This window comes from Pelodiscus sinensis, chromosome 6 (genome assembly GCF_052426305.1).
Source record: "Pelodiscus sinensis isolate ZL-2025 chromosome 6, ASM5242630v1, whole genome shotgun sequence".
Lineage (NCBI taxonomy): Eukaryota > Metazoa > Chordata > Testudines > Trionychidae > Pelodiscus > Pelodiscus sinensis.
In genome coordinates this window covers 61360560-61377873 of record NC_143057.1, presented here as the reverse complement: position 1 = coordinate 61377873, position 17314 = coordinate 61360560, and the positions used below count along the sequence as shown (strand labels likewise).

The window sequence follows — 17314 nt, the reverse complement described above, 5'->3', positions numbered from 1 at the left end:
TAGATATTCAGTCTGCTTCTACCATCTGACTGACATACTTAAAAAGCTGTGAAAATATCTCAACAATATAAGAATGATATTAATTCAATTGTCCACGTAGGAAAATGCATTAAATAAACTTTATGTAGAAAACTGGTAAACTTGTCAAGTGTTATGTTTGCGTGTTATTTTGTTTCATTTGGTTTATTCTGAGACAGGATGGGAAAGTAAAGGACAGGATTTTGTATTCTCCTCAATCATAACATACTGGATTAGATGAAGTAATTTTTTACTCAGGCTGGCAACTCTCACGTTACTACAGAAATATACTAAATTAAAAGGAAATCAGAATTTGACACCAACTAAAACAGGGTCAGATTTGCTTGATAAGAAAGACAGAGAAGACAGTACTATGTTCTTTTTGTCTTTAACATTTCTAGCTATATATTAGTTCAGGCTTTCCAGTCAATGTAGTCAGGGCAGGCTTTAGGCCGATTCGACTGATTCCCCCGAATCGAGCCCCACGCCCTAAAGCTGGAAGTGTGCTGGTGTGCCGGGCGCGCTGCGGGAGGGGGCATCTGCTGCAGGAGGGGTGAGTCAAGCGCAGGGGTTTCCCTGCACAGCGGGGAGGGGAGGGGGTCGGCCCTGGGGTTTGGCGGGACATGACTCTGCCCTAGAGCTGGAGATTTGAAGGGGCTGTGACTCTTTTTGTGTGTGTATGGTGGGGTTTTTTTTGCTCAACAAAAAATCCTGGCTGCCAGGGCCCCATCGAAACTGTTCGAATTGGGCCCTGCATGTCCTAAAGCCGGCTCTGAATGTAGTCACAACATTTCCTCTCATTTTAGTCATCAGCTGAGCTCTGTGCCTCATGTCTTTTCAGGGAAGTGAACCTGTTCCGGCAGTAGGCTCATAATCGGTGTGCCCATAATTTTTTAGGAAAAGGCTGTTCTGTACTTTTTCTATGATACATATAAGTTGACCCAATACCATGATGATGGATGATGGGCTATTATTCATTAATGATTACAATCTGTTATCTGATGATCTTATGCCACAGCATATTTGCACAACTCTTAGAAATCCCATTGACTTTAGCAAAGCCAGGATTTCTGCCTTCATTATTTATCCCTGGAGAAGTATTTGAAAATGTACCTACCCAAACTGTTATCACTACTCGTTGGCCAGGAGGCTATTCTGTCCCTTAACTTCTTTTTACAAGAGTCATCTGATTTCACAGAAAGCTCCACTTCCTCTTTCCTGATTTCCCGCACAAGCTGCATGCGACACCGAGTAAAATCCTGAAAGGAAATCTTCCCATTTTCATCTGCTCCCAGTTGGTGCATGATCTCAGCAACAGACTCCTCCATATTCAACTGACGGCACACCATCAGCAAGTCATTCCTGGGGGGTAGAAGGAGGCAAGAAAAAAAGCAATTTAGTTTATAAAATAATGATAACCCTGTCTAATCTGGAAATCCATTTATTTTTCACAGACATTTACATCTAATACAGCAACTGTGAATTTTGTGACTCCAATAAGGGAATTGTGATGTTGGCAGATTTCAATCACAGGAATAATGCCTGAACAAAATAAAGTTATGAACTCCCATTGCTTCTTAACAAAGCTGAACAGGACAACCCCTGATGAAGCTGTATGTCCAGATTTTAACAATATTTACCAGAAAGATTTAGACTCCTATTCCATTATGATGAAGCAAATTCACCCCAGAAAGAGCAGAAAAGGGGAAAAATACTAAACAACAATTTTATTACTGTATAAATCTCCAGACTTGCAGTTATATTAACATTTCTACTCCCAGAGATGCACAGAACTAATGAGAACTGAAACTTGTGCCATTACACCAATGGTCCCGCAACTCTGGGTCATACCCCAAATGGGATTGTAGGTCTAATGAGTCAGACTTAGCCCACGAGATACTGCTATCTGCCCCCAAACACCAAGCCAGAAGCTACCATTTTAATCTACAAAATGGTGGCATCCATACAGCATGATCGCACATATACAGTCCATTAAAAAAAAAAGCAGCTTCATGGAACTTGGGAAGTAGGTGCAGGCATGTTCATTGTGAGGAGGTAGCTGTGCAGACACCATTTTGCCATTTGTGTATCTGGCTGTGCAAGCATCCAGGTGAGAGACTTGAATCAAGTTTTTTGTGGGCGCCAGCCTTCGCAACAGAGTGACTTATGCTGGTAGGACCTGTGTTAACCTTTTCTGAGATATGAATCTGCATAGGCTTGTAAGTACTTTAAGTCAAGGCCCATGATTTTATGCCAAATACCCTGTTAGCACTCGTCGCTTGCTCTGTGCTGCAAGTCCCTCATAGCCACAGGTGATGACTGAGCATCTCAGCCAGATAGTTGAACACATTGCATCCTTTTTTCCCCAGTATGGACATGCCAAAGTATGGCTGGGGGGCAAGCCTTTCAGTGCAAGCATAGCTCTACCAGCAGCTGAAATTGAACAGCTCATCAAAATTTCTTAACGATTGATTCTTGCAAGGAATATATGCCCAGACCAAACATATTCTCCCAGAGTTCTGGTTCACTGTCAGGAATGAGTACTCTGAACTTTCAACACTTGACTTGAAACTGATAGTTCCATTTGCAAGTCCATATTCATGTGAAGCTAGATTCACAGCACACTTGTGTCCATCAAGTCTTGGTACCAATCTACTGATTAGATGTTCAAATTTCTAGCATACTGCCAGATTTCAGGAACCTGTGCTGCAACATACAAGCCCATGTCTCAGTTTAACAAAGCCCTGGCTGGGTTGATTTAGTTAGAATTGGTCCTGCCTTGGGCAGGGGGCTGGACTTGACGACCTCCTGAGGTCTCTTCCAGCTCTATGATTCTATTTCACATTAGAGAGCATTAAATAAAATATCAGATGTGTAGCCATGTTAGTATGAATCTGCATAAACAACGAGAAGTCCTGTGGCATCTTATATCTGTTAGTCTATAAGATGCTACAGGACTTCTCGTTTTTAAATAAAATACTTAATGTATGATTGCTATGTTGTTGTCTGGGGTCACAAGAAATAGTAAGTTTCAAAATGACAGCAAAATGTTGGGAAACCCTGCATTATAGTATCCTGTAAGATAGTTCTAAGAGGTAGGTATCAGGAATATATATTTAAATAACTAATTTATCAGAAAATGGGTGAGTACTCTGGTTTCCATTACACTCAGGAGCGGTAAAGCAGTAAGTTAAAAACCCAAGGAGGGAAGAAAAAATAAAAGGAGAAATATTAATTTGAATAGCTGGTTTCAAGCCTGTTCCCAGTCTGACTACCTTTTCAAATCTTAATTCTTCCAACTGTTCAATGAAAGTGACAATAAGGAAGGAAAACTCTGAATTCAGATCCACATATTCTAACAAATCTAAAAAAGCAGTAAGAAAGTTGCAACAAAATCAATTCTAAAGGTAGTATAACTGTATATATCTTTTGGTATGAAATGTAATTAAGATCGATGCATGTAAATTAAACTAAACACACTGCTAAAGAAAAGTGATAGAGATGTAGCCGTGTTAGTCTGGTGTAGCTGAAACAAAATACAGGACTATGTAGCACTTTAAAGACTAACAAGATGGTTTATTAGATGATGAGCTTTCGTGGGCCAGACCCACTTCCTCAGATCAAATAGTGGAAGAAAATAGTCACAACCATATATACCAAAGGATACAATTTAAAAAATGAACACACATGAAAAGGACAAATCACATTACAGAACACATGGTTGTGACTATTTTCTTCCACTATTTGATCTGAGGAAGTGGGTCTGGCCCACAAAAGCTCATCATCTAATAAACCATCTTGTTAGTCTTTAAAGTGCTACATAGTCCTGTATTTTGTTTCTGCTAAAGAAAAATCATTCAAGGACACTAGTATTAGCCCCTGTTTTGTCTGAGAGAGAGAAGGGCCATTGGAGAGTCCCTTGAGTCAATGAGAGGTGATGAGGAAGAAAACTTTCACAAATGTCTCCTATCCTGAAGACCCTTCTTTTGCTTTTTCTCCAAAAGGAGACATAACACAATTTATAAAAGAATAATAAATGCTAGTGTAACCGCCACCGGGCAGATTTGAACCTAGGACCTTGGAAGCTGAGTACAGGAGCCTCTACCCTCTGAGTGAAAAGCCAGTGGCTTTTCACTCAGAGGGTAGAGGCTCCTGTACTCAGCTTCCAAGGTCCCAGGTTCAAACCCGCCCGGTGGCGATTACAAGTGGGGGCTTGTCCAGGATCTCAACAGGGTCTCGGAAGCTCGGGACATGCTTCCTCACCTAGGGGAAGTATGTAACCCCTGTCATTTTTGCAGAAGAAGCTCTTGAGCAAGAAGGAGCTGTCTACACTGCCCCTTCTTGCACAAGAAAAACCCTCTTGAGCAATGTCGTTATTCCTGGAAATAACCAGCTTAACAGCATTGCGCAAAGGGTTTTTCTTGCGCAAGAAAGGGCAGTGTAGACAGCTCCTTCTTGCACAAGGGCCTCTTCTGCAAAAATGGTGTCTCATTAGATATGCAAATGAGGCTCAGTGATATTTCACGCTTAGCCTCATTTGCATAGCTCTGGCGCAAGATCACGCCAGTGTAGACATAGCCCTAGTGTGGTTACTGAGCAATGCAAGTGGTACCTAGACCAGAGCAACAGTTAAGATCAAGAAACCTCTACAGCATAGGCTGGGAGCCAGCCAGCTTTTAGCTCAGAGGGTAGAGGCACCTATAGTCAGCTCCCAAGGTCCCAGGTTCAAATCCTCTCAGTGGCAGTTACACTAACAGTTGAAAGGACAGGTAGGATAAGTCACAAGGGGGAAAAGATGGCTTAGCACTAACCAGAAAAAAATTACACAGTTCAAATATCTAATATTCCAATTAATGATCTATGCTTCTGTTAAGTGATATTAAAATACATGATTTGCTGACTCAACCCTAGAGCAGAGCTCAAAAAATTCACTTGTGGAAAATTCTCTGACTGGCAAAAGACCTATGCCATCAATTTCTAGTTTTTGTGATTAAAAAGTAAATTTCTTGCTCATATAGTACAAATACAAGACTCTCAATTTAAATTAATATTACTTAGGAAACCAATAGTATTCTGAATAGTGTGCAGGAAGCTTATGTGTATGACATAAGTACCTGAAATTCTTTATATAATAAATGTACAGCACGTGTTACACTACAGCCATTTGATATTACAGTCAATGTCCATCTGTTCTATAGAAACAAGTTATAGATTGCCTAGAGCTTTATAAATCAGTAATTCCAGAACAACTGCCTGACTAGGCCTCCTGGCGCAGGCATTTACAGTCAAACTAGAATATAAAAACAATAGTAAAACACATTCTTGATGACAGTATATTTTAGCCAACAATTTTCCCACTTAGTTTATCACAGAAGATGTAAATCACAGGATGTATATTGACTATAAATAACTGATTATTCATTATAGATTTTAGGCATATTTTTATTTATTTTAAAGAGAACAAAAATGGGCATTAATTATATTTGATATATGATAGCCCTTTAGTATTATCCTCAGAACTATTCATATCAACGCTGTGACATAGTAGCCATTCCTCAAGCACACTTCTGCAGCCGACGATGGCACACCACCTCTGTTTCCCCTTCATTTGTCAGTAGAAAGAAACAAAATCTCTCCATTTCAAAATGCCATATTTAGATATAATTTATTCACATGATAATCCACAGAACTTTCATGATAAAACAGCTCTCCCCAAAACCCCAAAGTACCACAAATTCATGGCAGTTTTCCACACTTCTCGCTCCCAAGACATTATTTCCAGATCAGCCTCCTGAGAATTCATAGCCAGTGTGTTTTCAGACTTTTTGCCCTTGTCAAAAAACCCACTCCTGGCACTATATTCCTGTTCTTCTCTGCTGCTCCTATTTTTCCCTAGGTCTCTCCTTCCCTCCTGAGGCAGCTCTCACCTATTCCTTTCCTGACTTCCTCTCCTCTCAGTATCTCCCCACTTTTATGCCTCCTACACTCTTTTAATGCCCCAATGGGAGGCAGCTGATAAGCCACAGGTGCACCAGATTCCACTCCCTCTAAAAAGGAGACTTTTGGCCAGTCTTTCATGGGATCTAGGAGTTAGGATGGTAGGTTAGTGCTGAACAGTCCCAGGTTTAAACCCTTACACCGCTACAAGCTTTCTGTGTGACTTTGGGCAAGTCATGGCTCAGTTCCCCATCTGTGAAATGGGGATAATACCATAACCTTACCCTCACATGGGGGGGGGGGAGGGTTTGTGGATAAACACATTAAATATTGCAAGGTTCTTAGACACTAGAAAATTGGGCCATATAAGTCCCTAAGATAAAGAAGACAGAATTCCTACTCATGTGCTTTTAGTGTGCGTTTGTTGTTTTTTGGATCTAGGCTTATGATAGAAATAAGAGATCAGAAAGATAAACCAGGTGTGGGAGTATCCCCCACAGGAAGACAAGGATTAAAAAGTAAGCAATCATGAGATGATCTTATTTTTATATATACTCCTTGTGATTTTCTTAGCTGTCCTCTAAATACAGAGATTAGACAATATCTATAATTTTTAGTTCGTTGCAATCTGGAGACTGTGCCCCAAATGAAGTCTGAAGAGTGCGGGAGGTCAGTGAAAACGGTTATAAGAAACTGTTTTTATGCTATGATTATCACATCAATTAGCTGATGACATCTAATGTTACTGAAATTATTGATCCAGTTCACACCTCACCATATCAACCATCCTGGAATTACATTTATCCATTTCCCTGTATTATTACATGATCATCAGAATAATAAATTTTTTCTTTAGTACAGTGAAGTACTTTTAAGATACACAAACCTTATCTAAAAACATATAGGAATTTATTCATTTAAATACCCGCACATGGAAATTAACATCTAAAAGGTAATATATGCTTCCTTTCCATTAAATTCCTGATTAATTCCCACTCAAAGATACCCTGAAGCACAACATTTAATGATATAAAAATTGCAATTTCCACAGCTACCAATTGGGACATAAGAGGCTTATGATTTCAAGTGTGGAATAAGCAGTAAAATCATCTTAACTAAAGAAATAAAGATTCCTGTAGTCATAAAATATCCTTAGCAATACAATTACTGGAGTAGGAAGTCATAAAAATAGGACATAGCTGAATTACTGATTGATAGTTAAGATGACTCAAATTTTCCAAAAAGGCTTAAGATCTTCTCTCAGGCTTCAATCCGGCAAATAAATACATAAAGCAAATGCTAAATGTCTATGCACAGTAATTGCCCTATGACAGACATATCTACTCACATTCTGGAAAGTCAATAACATGTTTTAATTTTTGCTGGACTGGAGCCTAAGATATGCATATGCTGGACTGAAAATGTCATTAGGTCTTTAACAAAAGTTCAGTTTAAGAACTAGGTATTATCATCATCTTTCCTCTCGAGCATAATCCAAAACTCACTGAAGTCAATGAAAATCTTTGACTTCAACGTGATTTGCATCAGGCCTTTATTTTGATGGAACACACTAGGATCAACTGGCAACATCAACAGCATATGCTGGAGGATATGATCATTCCCTCCATGCATAACAAAATGCATCTGTATGCGGGCTAGGATTTCAAAGAGGCGTAACAGCGTGGGCAGCCTAAACTCCTTAGGGCTCTTTGAAAATCCCAGCTGTAACACAACCATACAAAAATATTTAGCAATAAATTATGTACAAACTATTTAGAGGAGATGTATTGGTATGCTAGCATGACAATTTTGCTATGATACTCGAATCACTAAGTATTTTAATCACTGATTAGACACTATGTTGATAGGCATTAGAGAAAAATTCAAGTTAAGTATCTAGTCAGAATAAACTGAGGGCTTGTCTACACTTCTTGTGCTGCAGCTGAGACACTATGGTGCTTAGTAAAAATGTTACCTATGCTTTGGGACAGTTTCTTCCATCAGCATAAGTATTTCACCTCCCCAACAGGAGGTAGCTGAATTGAAGGGAGAAGCTGTCTCAGTGACATAGTGTTGTCTACACCAGGAATTCAGTTGGTATAACTAAGTTGCTCAGGGATAAGGACTGAGTCTTAAAAGAAAGGAGCCAAAACAATTTTGGATTTAATTGCATTTTCCCATATATAACAAAAAAATACTTTGTACTTTGAGGACCTGTAACCTGGTTTTACATCGACTGAACTCTGGCTTTTCTGAAGATAATCCCGATTTATGCCAGTGTGAGATCATACAGGCCCATCATCTTCATTCTTTAAAATATTCTTTCAAAAATTTTAGCTTTTTAGGGCAATCTGGACATAAAAGACACCAAGCACAAGGAGAAGGGGACCATAATTATTTACGAATAGAAAAGAAATAAAGACCAAATTAATGCTTCTTGGCATTTCAAGCAGCTTTGATGTCAAGGACCAGGATTTGGCTTTGAAAAAGGTTGGCACAGGCCTCTTGTAACAACTCCTCTAGTTGGAGGTATCTCCATCCTTTCAGGTTTTTTTCAACAGGGCAGCACTCACCTCTCTTCAGCAGCCCCCTCTGGCAGATGAATCTCTCAACAGACAGGGTATGTCTACACTACCACCCTAGTTCGAACTAGGGTGGTAATGTAGGCAACCGGAGTTGCAAATGAAGCCCGGGATTTGAATTTCCCGGGCTTCATTTGCATAAAGCCGGGCACCGCCATTTTTAAATGTCCGCTAGTCTGACTCCATGCCGCGCGGCTACACGTGGCACAGACTAGGTAGTTCGGACTAGGCTTCCTAGTCCGAACTACCGTTACTCCTCGTGAAGCCTAGTCCGAACTACCTAGTCCGTGCCGTGTGTAGCCGCGCGGCACGGAGTCCCGCACTAGTGGACATTTAAAAATGGCAGCGCCCGGCTTTATGCAAATGAAGCCTGGGAAATTCAAATCCCGGGCTTCATTTGCAACTCCGGTTGCCTACATTACCACCCTAGTTCGAACTAGGATGGTAGTGTAGACATACCCATAGATATTAAGTGACTCAGTCCTCGGGCTGACCCACGTACACTGACCCTGTAGCCCTTACCAGGCTCCATTACCCTTGTTGGACAGATTACATATGAAGATTTCTTCTCTGGGATGGAATGGCACCTTCCTCCCTGGGGCCTCTTTGACTTCCCTTTAGGGCTCTGACTCCAGCTTTCCAGCTGGGTCAATCTAGATCAGCCGCTTCATGGGAGGGGCAGGTAAGTGGCAATGGACATCCCTTCTATGGGCATGTCTTCAATGGCAGCCAGCCAGCAGCTATTCCATGGCTTCCCTGATCCCTGCAAGCAACAATCCACCTTCACAATACAACCAGAAAGGAGCACCTCTTGCATTCTGTCTCAGGTAGCAGAATGAACTATTCGGGCCCTTTCAGTTTCTGCAGACAGCCAGGAGCAATAGCTTCTTCTCCAGCTTCCAGCAGGAACTCCCTTGTCTCTGGCTCTATAGTCATTTCCCCCCTCCAAGACCATGGGAAGTATTTTCTACTTTAAAATATTGCTGTATTGTAACAATTACATCTTCGCTCTATACTGCATCCATTTTAGAATTAAGGATTAAATTGCGTTTAATCAGCCAATTGATTAGTCGATGAAATTTCCATCAACTACTTTATTAGTCAATAAACGGGGAAACTGAAGAGTCACAGGAGGGTTAGCTACTGGCCCTGGGAGCTGACCCCGCTGTGGCTCTGCCTTTTAAATGTAGTAAGAGCCACCGAGCTCTTCCTACATTTAAAAGGCAGAAGCACAGTGTCTGGGACTGGGCATGAGCCAGGACAGCTGAGTCCCGCTCACGCCTGGTCCCCTGCTACGCCTCTGCCTCCCCACAAAGATAGTGCTTTTAAGACAGCTCCCTCCCTACCCCCCAGCACTGACTCCTGCTCCTCCCCTTGCTGCCTCTGATAGTGATTTGACTACTTAGGTTTATCGGGTAGTCAACTACTCACTTACATTTATTGCGGAGTTCATAAGTTGCAAGATAAAAACCCTCTGCCTCAATAGACACTTTTTAAAATTCATGACCCATAACTGCTTAAATGTACTAAATAATATGTTTAAATGATACTTTGGCAATCAGAACCAAGATATGTAACACATGTCGGCTGTGTCTACACTGGGCCACTTATTCCGGAAAAGCAGCCGCTTTTCCGGAATAAGCTGCGAGCTGTCTACACTGGCCGCTTGCTTTTCCGGAAAAGCAACGACGATCTACTGTACAAAATCAGCCGCTATTCTGGAAAAACTATTCTGCTCCCGCTCGGGCATAAGTCCTTATTCTGGAACACTGTTCCGGAAAAGGGCCAGTGTAAACAGCCCAGTAATCTTTTCCGGAAAAAAGCCCCGATCGTGAAAATGACGCTCGGGGCTCTTTTCCGGAAAAGCGCGTCTACATTGGCCACAGACGCTTTTCCGGAAAAAGGGCTTTTCCGGAAAAGCAGCCTGCCAATGTAGACGCTCCTTTTCCGGAAAAACTGAACACGGAATAGTATTCCATTTTAAGCATTTCCGGAAAAAGGTGCCAGTGTATACGTGGCCGTCTTGTGGACAATTAGTAAGAGAGTTAAAAAAAAACCTAGTTTGAGCCCCTGCTGACACACAGGAAATGGTGAACAGTTCTTAACAGGATTATATCAGTGTGCAGGTTGTTATTCTGTCAAGTTGTGTGTGCGTGTGTGGTTTTTTGTTTTTTTTTAATGATTCGGCTGTTCTTTTTGGCCTTTCTACTCAGAACAGCAGTAAGTTTCTCAACTTTCCAAATCTTAGCCATTCAGATTAGCAAGTACAGGATTTATGCAAATATGAATAATTATAAAATGGAATTGCCAAAACTGCAAGTTTTTGTAGCGTGATACATAAAGTGCATTCATCAACTATGTAAAACTATCTTCCCTACAATTTATATTTTTAAAGCAATCTTCAGTTATACTTTATTTTACTCATTGATTTGGGGAATGAAAAGAACTAACTGCACAAGAATGTTTGTGTCACTTGCATGTATGCTGACGCATCTTTCCTGTCATTTATATAATGAACAATAAATTATTGGATTATATAAAATCAACAGCAATTATGAGCCACTTAAACTTTTTTAACAGCTGAAAATGCTATTTTGCTAGGAAATTAGTTAGATGACTATTGTGTTGACAGTGACTAAGTGCATCTTTAATTTTCAACTTTCTGCTTCATAAGAAAGTTTTTCCACAAAAAATTTCCTAAAAGCAGTGTAAAAAAAAATCCTTTCCCAGATATTTAATGCATAAAATACATTTCTCAATCTGTAGACAGCTAGTGATCTATTTCAAATAATACTGAAGATTCCATTCTTCCTGAACATTTTGTAAAACCTAAGATAAATTCTTATAATGTAATTTATCAAAATAAAATATTTTTCTCTAATTCCTGAAATTTGTAATGCTTTTGATAGCCCTTCATGTAGAATCAGTTCATAGGTTCGCTTCCATAATCAATTAGCTATCAGTCCCAAAACTATTTACACAAACAATTTTAAATACAGTAAAACTCCGATGGTCCGGTATCTGATGGTCCGGCACCATCAGGAACCCAGAAGTGCTCCGGGCCGCCGGACCATTGGAGCTGCTCTGCTGCAGGCGTCCCCGATTCAGCCACTACTAAAACTGACCAGAAGCTGAATCAGGGAAGCCGGGGGCAGAGCAGCTGGAGTGCTGCTGGGTAGGTCCCGTAGCGCTGCCCCTCGGGGCTGCGGGACCAACCCGGCAGCACGCCAGCTGTCCCCGATTCAGCCGCTGCTGAAACTGACCAGCAGCTGACTCCAGGAAGCCCGAGGCAGAGCTGCTCTGCTCCAGCTTCCTTGAGTCAACCGCTGGTCAGTTTCAACAGCAGCTGAATCGGGACGCCTGGGACAGAGCAGCTGGGGCGCTGCCGGGTTGGTCCAGTAGCGCTGCACCTTGGCGCTGCGGGGACCAACCCGGCAGCGCCTCAGCTGCTCTGTCCCAGGCGTCCCGATTCAGCTGCTGTTGAAACTGACCAGCGGTTGACTCAAGGAAGCTGGAGCAGAGCAGCTCTGCCTCAGGCTTCCTGGAGTCAGCCGCTGGTTCAGTTTCAGCAGGGGCTGAATCAGGGACAGCTGGGGTGCTGCCAGGTTGGTCCAGTAGCGCCGCACCTCGGCGCTGTGGGACCAACCCGGCAGCCCCCCAGCTGCTCTGCCCCAGGCGTCCTGATTCAGCCGCTGCTGAAACTGACCAGCGGCTGACTCAAGGAAGCTGGAGCAGAGCAGCTCTGCCTCGGGCTTCCTGGAGTCAGCCGCTGATCAGTATCAGCAGCGGCTGACTTGGGGACACCTGGGGCAGAGCAGCTGGGGGGCTGCCGGGTTGGTCCAGTAGCGCCAAAGAGCGGCGCTGCGGGACCAACCCAGCAGCACCCCAGCTGCTCTGCCCCAGGCGTCCCCAAGAGCAGCTGGGGTGCTGCCGGGTTGGTCTTGCAGCGCCACGGGTCGGCGCTACCGGACCAACTCAGCAGCACTCCAGCTGCTCTGACCCAGATGTCCCCGATTCAGCCGCTGCTGGTCAGTTTCAGCAGCGGCTGAATTAGGGACGCCTGGGGCAGAGCCAGACTATCGGAAGGGCAGGCTATGAGGGGTCTGGGGTGGCATCCCCCCCACCTCACCCCCCTCAGAGCCCCCCCTTCTGATAGTCCGGCATATCTGATAATCCAGCACCCCCTGGGTCCTAAAGGTGCCGTATTTTCGGAAGTTTACTGTACAACAACAATCATAGGAAGTTGATACCGGTGCAGAAATGTCCTGGGGAGAGATTGATGGATGGGCTGTGGTTGTTGACTTTGTGGTAGAAATCTATGAGTGAGTTTTGGTCATCGGTCCACAGCATGAACATGTCAATGTAGCTCAGCAATATCATTGTTTTCTGTGGTGCAATTGTCCAGAAATGTTTCCTCTATACAACAATCAATAACCAACCACTAACTCTTTTGTCCTGCAAATGCAGGAGTTAACTGCCTGCTTCCAGGGTGGGCAATGATTTTTAAAAGGGGGTCACTTCATACATTTCTGAAATGGCTCCAGGCTGCCCCAGAAGAGGCGGGGCCTTGGGTGGAAGGAGCGGGGACAGGAGACTTTTCATGCTCCCACCCACAGACCCTGATTGGCCTGGGTGTGGGAGAGTGTGTTAAGTCTTTCCTGTCCCCACCCCCAAGAGAGAATCACCAGTTGTTTTAAAACAGCTGACAGTTGCCTCTAGGGGCGCAGCAGAAGGACACCTTGCACACTCCCCTCACCCCCAGGCCAATCAGGACCTGGGGGCCGGGAGAGCGCACCAAGTCTCTTGCCCACCCCGGCCTACTTCATTTTAAATATCCTCTTATACCATGTTAACATCTTATTCTGTACAATCTGTTTCACCTTGTTATTTGACTGTGACCCTGACTACCCTCCCAGACCTGAAGAACTTGGTGTAGCTTGAAAGCTTGTCTCTTCCATCAACAGAACTCCAATAAAAGATACTATCTCACACATGTCTCACTGTTATATCCTGAGACCAATATTTCTACAACATTGTAAGTAGCATAAAAATTCCCCTCATTACCTTCTGCCCAAGCTCAGTTAATGCTAGGGTACCACTACTGTTGGACTTCTCAGCTCTCCCTAGAAAGCCACTCCCACCTCTGGGGGAGAAGAAAGCCATTTGTCCCTGTAGGTCAACAGCTTAACCTTTTCCAGCAAGATCAATATCTCTTAACAAGGTGTTTCAGGAAAAGACTTCAGGCCTGTTAAGTGAATTGCTTCCTTGAGAGTAAGTACAAACCAACATTTGTAAAATTAACTTCTTAGAAATAAAATAAATGTCCCTTTCAAATGTATTCTGACCCTTTGTCTCAGAATAATGATACAAACTGCTTCTCTTAGCCTAAGGAAAGGGAAAAGGAAAGACACACTGTCTTCTCTAGTAATAGAAATGTAGCCGTGTTAGTCTGGTATAGCTGAAGCAAAATACAGGACTAAGTAGCACTTTAAAGACTAACAAGATGGTTTATTAGATGATGAGCTTTCTGGCCCACAAAAGCTCATCATCTAATAAACCATCTTGTTAGTCTTTAAAGTGCTACATAGTCCTGTATTTTGTCTTCTCTAGTTGCATCTTGTGTAAGGTGATAGGACTACTACTACTGTAATTTATTAATTGTGGGGAAACAAAGATCTGTTTATCAATAAAACCTGTTGATGTTCTGTGCTTTCCCTTTGTTTTAATTTTCTAGTTTTGAATTCTGCTATTTAAAATACAGCAAATTATTAAAAATATATTAAAATAGTATATTTGACACGGCCCACCAAATTCACTGCAGGACAGAAAGTACAAAGAATTCAATTGTCACACTCCAGATGTAGCGTACCAATGCTAGTATAACTAAATTTTGCATTATTACATTTAAGAACTTAGTTCTCAATAAAATTCTCAGCAGGAATGATGTGTTAAATGTGCTCTTTAAAGATACCAATGCTAATTAACACCACAATGCTAGGGAACAGCAATTGAATAGTAGATATATTGCATACTTACACTGCTAACTCTAGCAGATGCATGTGAACACTCTCACTAAAGATATAAAGAAGATTTCAAAAGCCACATATACTTATGGGGAAATTAGCTTTTCCACACCAATTTCCAGACTTGTCTGAACAACTCTCTCACAAACCCATCCTGTTGATAAGGCTCAATTAAATGCTCCACTGACTTCATTATTCCCTACCCCATACTTAATGAAACATAAGATGTTTCAGTGAGTTTTTTTTATAATTTAGAACAGTTTCAACATTCAGAAGTTGGCAACTGATATTCCAAAGTGAAGGGTCAGAAAGGTAACTGAGTCTTCACCTGCTGTAGGCTGTCCTACATCTAAAACAACTACTAAACCAGCAAGGCACTTCTAGCCAACAAGATAGGAATCGCCTGTGTGCACATGGCATCTACAGAGCAACACTCTTAAGTGTAGATGCAGTTGTAGGTGCATTAGCCATTTCAAAGACTCTTCTATAACTCTATAAATATCGTCCAATTCACCTTTGAATTCATATTTGGGCACTGTGTTATAATGTGTTCAGTGATTTGGATAGGGATAAATAAACTCCAGTGAGGCTGCTGCTTCTGGAAGTCAACGTGTGGGATAACAAAGGCATTTGTAAGGACATTATCTCTCAGGAGACTGGATAACTTTAAGGCTAAGTCTACACTGGCACTTTACAGTGCTATAAATTTCTGTCTCAGGGGTGTGAAAACACACAGACACCTCAAGTGCAGCAAGTTACAGCACTGTAAAGCACCAGTGTGAACCAGTGAGCCACACTCCCAATGCTGTTAGTTACACCCCTCAAAGGGGTAGTTTACATCGAGCGCTGGGAAAGGATCGTGCCATGGCCACACTTTCAGTTTAAAGCAATGCCACCGCTGCGCTTTAAACTTTTAAGTGTAGACAAAGCCTAAGAACATCCTTAAAAAAGCCTCTCTCAGGAGACACAGTTTGTATCCACAATGACCCTGAACTATTTCCTAAACTATTTTAAACAGTAGTTACTTCATCCTGTATGCTGATTTTTAAAACAATGTGACTCGTTTCCAGCCACCATAGCCAACTCAACTGCTTAAAACTATTTAGTTATCCAGTGGCCCACCACAATCTGGCAAGATAAGGGAGAAAAATATAATACAATGAATTAACTGCCCAAGTGGTGGGACTTTTCCCTTAGCTAAGTATCTCCCAGTACAGGCAATGCACTTTTTTATTATGATGATTTTTAATTGCAGCGTGTGTTTGTTTGTTAAAATTCTGAATCCCACTAAAAGTCTGGTATTTCTTCAGTAACTTGTGCTAAAGCAATTGTGGTAAACCAGCAGTCCACATGCCACATGGGGCCCATTGGGGATCTATAGATGGCCCACAAGACATTTTGTTTACTGTTGCCATGTACAAGTTTGTCAGATTCCAATGGTTTCCGTCCACATAGGGTTTTTCCTACTAGTATTTTACTAACATGACACGCACACAAGGTGCATGTTGATTGCACACAATACTGACCACAAACCTGCATGCAATCAAAGCACTGCTATGGTTCAATTGGTACATTGCAAATTCTAGGTATGTAAGCGTTGATATCAAAATTATCCTATCCTGGAAGAGTGTCTTGGTTACAATAATCCTGCAGCCCACTTAAATGAAGAACGGCTACTCATGTGGCCCACTCACTAGCCTATGTTGCACGTCACTGTGCTAAACCATGTAATTTACTTACGTCCTGATCTTGCACTTGGTTCTAAGCAGACAAAACTCCACACCCACCCACACAGAACCCTCGTGCCAAGTTAACTGCAGTATCAGAGTCTTACTTATGCAGCCAAAATGATGGCTTGGCTCACTTTGTACATTATAACCAAAGTAAAAAACGAAACTGAGCATCTTCTGAAAATTATTTAGCTTTTCTAGATGACCCATTCTACAAGATCATTAGAGAAAATTTTCAGCTGAACAGCTCTGTCTTCCCATGAATAGTTAAAGTCCCTTAAGAACCACATAGGTTTGGATCTCACACTATAATAACCAATAACATAAAATATTGTTCTGTTTTCCAGCCTTATTAATAAGTAATCACAAATTTTAAAAGACAAGAAACAGCTTCAGTAGTAGAAAGTTAGTTAATTGTTTTTGTTTCAGTAAATTGGATTTTTTTACAGGGAAAAGAGGTACAATTTCATATTACAGTCTGTGTAAATATTAAGGCCTCTCCATAACAGTGAAAAAACTTAATATCCTAAATCCAAGATTTATATTTAAGTAATTTCTTCTTGGATTAATAATACTCAGAAGAAAGAGGAATAAAACAAGCTAGGTAAAACACATAGATATGTACTAATTTTCAATTATGAATGACTTCAGTTAAAAAGAAATATTGCTGTTTTCAAAGACCATCCTGATGTTTACATAGAAATTGAATAGATCGCTAGATTTAATTATTAAAGATTCTGAAAATGTCAGTTCAAATATCCTCTCCATGACTGTGCATTAATTCTGACAAGTACAGATTTCGAAATGAATGAAATAAATGTTAATTCCCGGTATGAATGCTAGTCACAGTATTAGACAAAAGGATTATTTTTTCCTTCCCAAACCAAGCATAGAGTTGTCTTTAGCCTGCCTACCTTCTCCCATCTCTTCCCCTTATTTATTCTTGTGGCTAAAATGGTCTGAAAGGACCTGCAGAGAACAAATGTGGAATTATGTCACCTTCATTCATAAAGCTCCTGGATGA

General features: G+C 41.6%; 1 protein-coding gene across 2 annotated transcripts in view; it reads right to left on the bottom strand.

The window, feature by feature from the left end:
- The window catches only part of MCC (MCC regulator of Wnt signaling pathway), a 400040-nt gene that overhangs the window by 365020 nt on the left and 17706 nt on the right, over nt 1-17314 (bottom strand). For both annotated transcript variants that reach the window (XM_006134467.5, XM_025190402.3), the window contains exon 2: nt 1136-1380. In XM_006134467.5, coding sequence (XP_006134529.2) covers nt 1136-1380 — 245 coding nt within the window. The remainder of the gene's footprint in view (nt 1-1135; nt 1381-17314) is intronic.